This window comes from Nematolebias whitei, chromosome 10 (assembly GCF_014905685.2).
Source record: "Nematolebias whitei isolate Nwh7 chromosome 10, NemWhi1, whole genome shotgun sequence".
Classification (NCBI taxonomy): Eukaryota; Metazoa; Chordata; class Actinopteri; order Cyprinodontiformes; family Rivulidae; genus Nematolebias; species Nematolebias whitei.
In genome coordinates, this window is record NC_056507.1 from 724,259 (window position 1) to 730,799 (window position 6,541).

General features: G+C 43.2%; 1 protein-coding gene across 1 annotated transcript in view; it reads right to left on the reverse strand.

Moving 5' to 3' along the window:
- LOC119415369 (GRAM domain-containing protein 4) overlaps positions 1 to 6,541 on the reverse strand; it is a 43,379-nt gene that overhangs the window by 30,795 nt on the left and 6,043 nt on the right. The window contains exons 2-6 of the mRNA XM_037682500.1: positions 4,898 to 5,101; positions 4,701 to 4,806; positions 1,983 to 2,103; positions 1,822 to 1,889; positions 1,600 to 1,732 (exon numbers count right to left, since the gene is read on the reverse strand). Coding sequence (XP_037538428.1) covers positions 1,600 to 1,732; positions 1,822 to 1,889; positions 1,983 to 2,103; positions 4,701 to 4,806; positions 4,898 to 5,101 — 632 coding nt within the window. The remainder of the gene's footprint in view (positions 1 to 1,599; positions 1,733 to 1,821; positions 1,890 to 1,982; positions 2,104 to 4,700; positions 4,807 to 4,897; positions 5,102 to 6,541) is intronic.

Consider the following 6,541-nt stretch of genomic DNA (forward strand, 5'->3'; position numbering starts at 1 on the left):
ATTATTTATCTGAGGAGCAGCTTTGAGTTTAACTCCATCACTGAACTCTCATGTTGAACAAGCATGAAGGCGACAGTGGAAAGAAAAACTCCCTCATGAGGAAGAAACCTTTAGCAGAACCAGGATCAGGACTAGAGGACCATCTGCTTCCACCGGCTGGGTTTAGAGCTCTTCGTGCTTCCTTCTGCCGACGAGATTTATGGAGACACTGGTGTCATTTTCCCGCAGGACTCGGCGCTGACCCACACTGACAAAACGTACCAGAATCTGGCTCTGGAAGATTCTCATTTTCTGAGACCCTGAATTTTAGTTTTTCATTATTTGAAAGCCATAATCATCAAAATTACAAGAAATAAACGCTTGAAATGTTTCACTCTGTGTGTAAAGAATCTATATAATATGTTTCACCTTCTGAAGTGATTGATAAAAGAAATTGCACTTTTTCATCATATTCTAATTTTTTACATGCAGCTGTACTTGTACATTTAGAAACATGTAAATTTGAAAAACTGTTTACATGTGTGAATCTTGTGGTCCACTTGCGTGACTTCTGAGACCAATTTATCTCGACAGCTTCCAGCAAAATTCAGAATTCAATCTAAACTCCTCCACTTGGAGTACAAAGTGATCAATAAAGGCAGTAGGTGTTCTCAGTCCAAGGTCCAGACTCTGGACCAGCTTTCCTCGAAAAATCAGGAAGCTGAGCACTAGTGATTATTTGACACCATTCATCTTCATCCTTCATTCATCTTTTGTGTTAAACATTTCAGGTTTTAAGTCCAGTTTTTATGTTTAATACCATTGCATTGTTGCATTTTGGCTTTGATTATTTTAAGATTAGTCAACTGTAAACAGTTTTCTTGATGTACTTTACTTGATGAAAAGCACTTTGATTTTAAAAAGGTGGTATAAATATGAAGGTTTACTTACACAGGCACCATTTAATGTAACAAAATTAGAGGCTTTTAGTTGCCTATACGGTATTGTACACCACTGCACTGGTGTGCCCCAAGGTTGTGTCCTTGGGCCCCTCATCATCATCATTTACCTCTTCCTCCTAGATCAGGGCTATTCAACTTGCGACCCATGGGTGACTTCAGTACCCATACCGGTTAGCTCACCAATGAGTTTATAAAAAAAAGTAAAAAAAATTGGAGGTGTGTGTTGTGGAAGGGGGGGGGGGGGGGGGGGTTGGGTTCTGTTCACTGGTACCAAAACTGCTCTTAGAAAATCTTTTCTGCTCTCACTTCACTCTCCTCTTTATTCACTCAGGAGGGCTTTCTGTTTTAAAGTTGGACTATATTGCATCTTTTAACTCGTTACCCAATTTGTTTCTGCTGTTTAATGGTTTTTATGCTGTACAGTGTCCTGAATGGCCCTTTTAAATAAAATGCATTATTTTTATTATTATTAAGCTTGCTGATTTTTTTTATTCGAGTCTCTGATTGTGTGAATCTTTCCGTTCTCAAAAACTCCATACTTCATACACTTTGTTTCTTTAAATGCAACAAATGTATCCATTGTGAGCAAATGACAGGTAGGAGGACCCTTTCCATCACACACGCCTTAATGAACCAAGTCCAGATGTTTTCTGCTCACCTCCTGGCACTCAGTGGCTCCTCGGTCTCCACCGTCGTTTCCTCGGGTTGGAAGCGAAAATCTTCTATATAAATTCCCAAACGGTCGTAGAGCTGATTCAGTAAACTGTTAGACAAGGTTTCTTTTCGTTTGTCTGTGGTATAAAGATACAAGACAGGATAAGTATTTTATTTATCCGAGCTCATCTAAATCCTAACTCCAGTATGAGCACGAGTTGCTTACCTGTACTAGTGGCTGCAGATGGAGGAGGGGGCGGAGCTTTAGGTGTCCGAGATGGGGAGTCTTCAAGCCTGTAAGAAAGGTGTCAGTCCAGGAAATGGGACAGAATGGTCCGTGCACTCTCAGCAACAATGGGGCCAGTTCAGTACGTTTACTTAACCCACCCTGATTTCACAACTTCGTTCATCTTCTGCTCCAGCTCCATCCGTCTGCAGCGCTCCTTCTCCAGCTCCTGTTTCCAAGACTCCACATGGGACTCCTCTCGAAATTTCTTCAGCTCCTCCTCTGAACCACAACATTAGGACAAAAAATTAAATAACGCCCTGTTCTTCTACTGGCCACCTTTCAGTAGCTGTGAGTGAACATCTAGATTTGTTGATCTGAAGCTGAGAATCGTCCCCAACACGTCCTTGAACGTGTTTAAGTTCCTTTTCCTGAAACACGTTCAAGAAGCTCTTCAAACATGTGGATATCCTAACTGGGCTTTTGTCAAGTCAGAGAGGAAATCTACAAAACACACCAATAAACAGAAAAAGGACAACAGCAGACGTAAAAACATCGTCATCCCTTATGTTGCTGGAGTATTAGAGAAATTCAGAAGGATCTTCAACAAACACAACATCCCAGTACATTTCAAACCCAGCAGGACTCTCAGACAGAGGCTGGTCCACCCTAAGGACAGAACACCCATACACAAACAGAGTGGTGTAGTGTCTGTGGTCCAGTGCAGCGAGGACTGTCCAGACCTCTACATTGGAGAAACTAAACAGCCTCTTCACAGACGCATGACTCAACACAGGAGAGCCACCTCCTCTGGACAAAATTCAGCTGTTCACCTCCACCTCACAGATAAGGGACACTCTTTGAGGACCAAAATGTGCACATTTTGGACCGAGAACACAGATGGTTTGAGAGGGGGGTGAAGGAAGCAATTTATGTAAAAAGAGAAAAGCCGTCTCTTAACAGAGGAGGAGGCCTCAGATTCCCACTTTCTAAAACATATAATGCAACTTTAAAACAGATTCCCAGCCGGTTTTCACACCTGATGGGAACAGAGGGGCCTCGTCTGTGAATTAGAGGAACAAAAACTTTAAGAAACCCCTACTGTTTAGGTGTTTAGGTGTGAACTGCCAATCCACATGTGTGTGTGTCTTATCTCACTCAGCCTTATAACCTGAACCTCTCACTCTCTGCTCTTTGAATTGAGGAAGCTCCTCGGATGAGGAGAGAAACGTCTTCCGTTACAAATAAAGTCCAGTTGTTTTTGTATTGAACGCTTTTTGAATTCATCATGTCCTGGATGACTGAGAATCTTCACCAGCATATGTCCAACACATTATTAAAAACTGGAAGGATAGTGGGGACCCATCGTCTTCCAGGAAGAAATGTGGCCTGAAATAAATCCTGAATGATCGTGATCAGTGATCATTTAAACATTTGGTGAAATCAAATGGAAGAAAAACACCAGCAGCACTCAGGGCTGTGGTTCATAGAGACAGTAAGAACATTTAAACATGCACAAGGTGAAGGAACTCAAGGGGCTGGACTGAACAGCTGGGTAGCCTTAAGAAAACCATTAACCAGTGAGGCTAACTGGAAAAAAAGGCTTCAGTTTGCTTGGGAGCATAAAGATTGGACTCTGGAGCAATGGAAGGTCATGTGGTCTGATGAGTCCAGACTGACCCTGTTCCAGAGTGATGGAGCATCAGGGTCAGAAGAGAGGCAGGAGAAGCGATGCACCATCATGACCAGTGGCTCGTCATCAATGAAAGATGTTGGTGAAACATTAAAGCAACACTGGATGAAACAGATCTTGTGACGTTGAAGAAGTTTATTGAAACAATGACACAGAGAATGATGTGATCAAAGATAAAGGAGGTCCAACCAAAACCAAGGTATTAGTGTGACCTTTTTTTTTTGGGGTGGCGACTTTTTTATTTGCCCAGACAGTGTATGGCAATGGCCCAGACAGGCAAAGACCTTGTTTAACTTTGACCTTGATTTGTGACCTTGATCTTTGCGCTGGGGTGATGAAACGTGTAAGCAGCACTCAGTCTAGTGATATGTGAATGAAAAAAGGTTGTAAGCTCAATCATCCAGGTAGATGACAACAAAAAGGTTACATCATGTCATCTGGACCAGTTTCTTTAAGGAAGAAACGTTTCGTCTTCCATCCAGAGGACTTCGTCAGACCTGTCCAGGTGTCCCTCGGACTGGAGACCTGTCCAGGTGTCTCTTTGGCCTGCCAAGCAGATCTGTCCCATAAGTAGCCTTCACTGCTGTGTTTCAATCCAACCTCCTGTTGGAGTCTCAGAAGGTTTTAACACGTGCAAACGGAGCACCCCGTCCAAATCAAGCATCGTGTACAACGATCGCATGTTTTAGGCCGTTCATGTGTGGATGAAGTTCCATCAAATGACCTTGAGTGGATCAGAAGTCATGGGTGGAGCAAAGAGTTTACAGACATATGGAAAACATTTGTGGTGAATAAAAAAGGATTCCCAGCAGAACAGAGAGGAGGCGCAACATCGCGGATTAAAATGGGATTTAAATCCCAAAACATCTGTAAATTCTTTGACTAAAATGAAATGAGGATTCCCTCGGTCATGTGTCAGAGGACTGCAGGGTTCATTGTAGCTCTGCGGGGGAGTTGTGTAAAAAGGCAAATATTGACAGATTACCCAGCATGCTGTGGGGCAGGTCCACCCTGACAAGGATCTGAGGGCTGAGGACGCTGTGCCAACGCCCCGTCTAATGAGCAGCTTCAGAAGGTTCATTCTTAATGGGAACGTTTATGCAACAGCTGTCTTTAAAAACATCAAGTGTCATTTAACTTGTGAATCAAGAGTCGCTGCAGTTCCCGATGACATCATCATACTCACGCAGGAAGTGTTTCTCCAACAACGCAACTTCTAAGAGACCTTTGACCTCATTTAAGTCCGTCTTTGGCTCATCTTGGAGAGTAGCCGAAAAAGGTCCTGGACCAGCCTTAGATACACAAACAGAACAGAACATAAGGAACAGGACCGAACGTCCTCAGAACCACCAACACCTGGTCCAGTCTGGGTCAGTTCTGCACCTGGACGTCACTCTGCTGCTCTCCATCGTCCCTCAGCTCCTCCTGATCTTTGATGGAGATGTGAGGTTTGATCACAGCATCCTCGCTGCACTCTGTGTCCGACGTACTGGGCGACTCGTACAGATCCAGGAACTCGTCCCGCCTCTGGCCCCGGAACCGGATCCTGTCCAGACGCTTCAGCATGATGGACCATGAGGCCTCTTCCTGGACATGACAAACCCGAGGCGTCACAACAAAGAAAACATGAAAAAGACTTCTTTTTTTTTCTATAAATGTTTTTCTGATTGAGCAGATCGAGAGCTCTGGGATCACAGTGTCTGTAAGAGGCGGAGAAAATGTAAATGATTGGAGCCGACACGAGGACGTGGATGTTGAGTTTCATCAGGCAGCACGCCCTCAGACCAACGAGTCCGTGTGCAGCTGCTCACTTCAATATTTTAGATTTGCATCAAGACTCTGCTCTGTGTGCAACATCTGACATGTTCAATCGAAAGGCCGATGCAGCACGGTGGCTCAGTTGGTAGAGCTGCTGCCTCTCAGCAAGCAGGTCACCAGTTCAAATCCCAGCAGGGGACATTTCTGAGTGCAGTTTGCATGTTCTCTCCATGCTGCGTGAGTTTCCTCCCACAAATCAAAAACATGCATGTTAGACTGACTGGTAACTAAACTGTCCCTAGGAGAGAGTGAATGGTTGTTTGTCTCCATGTGTCCCTGTGACGGACTGAGACCTGTCCACATGTCCCCTGCCTTCCGCACAGCAACTAATGGACAAGGGCACAAGTGACTCAAAAAGGAAGAAGCAGGTAAAAATGGACGGATGGACGGACAGACGGACAAAGGCCCATCCTTGCAGTGGATGAGATGTTTTGATGACAGAGCTTCGACTCCTAGAAGTTGATGGAAAAGTTTTACAGCACAGATTTTATGAACCAAGTACTGGGATCAACTCAGCACAGGAGATTTTGGATCAAACTGTGAAAAAGTGACTAAGTCGTAGTCGTCTGTGTGAGTTGAGGTTAGCTGTGGCAGCCATCTTGAAGTGAGTTGACTAAAAGTTCGTCAGCTGTAGATCTACGTCACCGATTCTGAAACAGTTTGGACATTGTGCAAAATCCAAGTAAAAGTAAAATGATTTGCAAATCTCAAACATTTTATGCCCTACTGAAGATGAGAAACATCAAATGTTTCAAATAAGATTTTGCAATTAAAGAGTAATTTTGAATTTGGCAACAGGTAAAAGATAAAGATACTTGTGTTCATCTAAATTATGCCCACTTGAACATACTGAACTAAAAACATTCACGTTTACTCGCATTCAAATCCAGTCCAGAAAATCACTCGTGTCCAAACCTACAAACACTCGCTGTTGAAATCCGTCAGCACATCGGTGTTTCACTTGTTTACACAGAGTCCAAATGTTATTTTCTGACTTTCTACAAGTTTCATTAGAACTCGTCCAACAGTTCAGGAGATATTTTAGTACTGGACACACACGAGCTCAACCACAGACAATTCTCTTCAGTTTATTTCTAAAGCAACAAGTCACAACAGAAGTCACGTCAAGAACCAGAAACATTCATGTATAAAATAATAATTGAACAGAAACATTCATGTATAAAATAATAATTGAACAGAAACATTCAT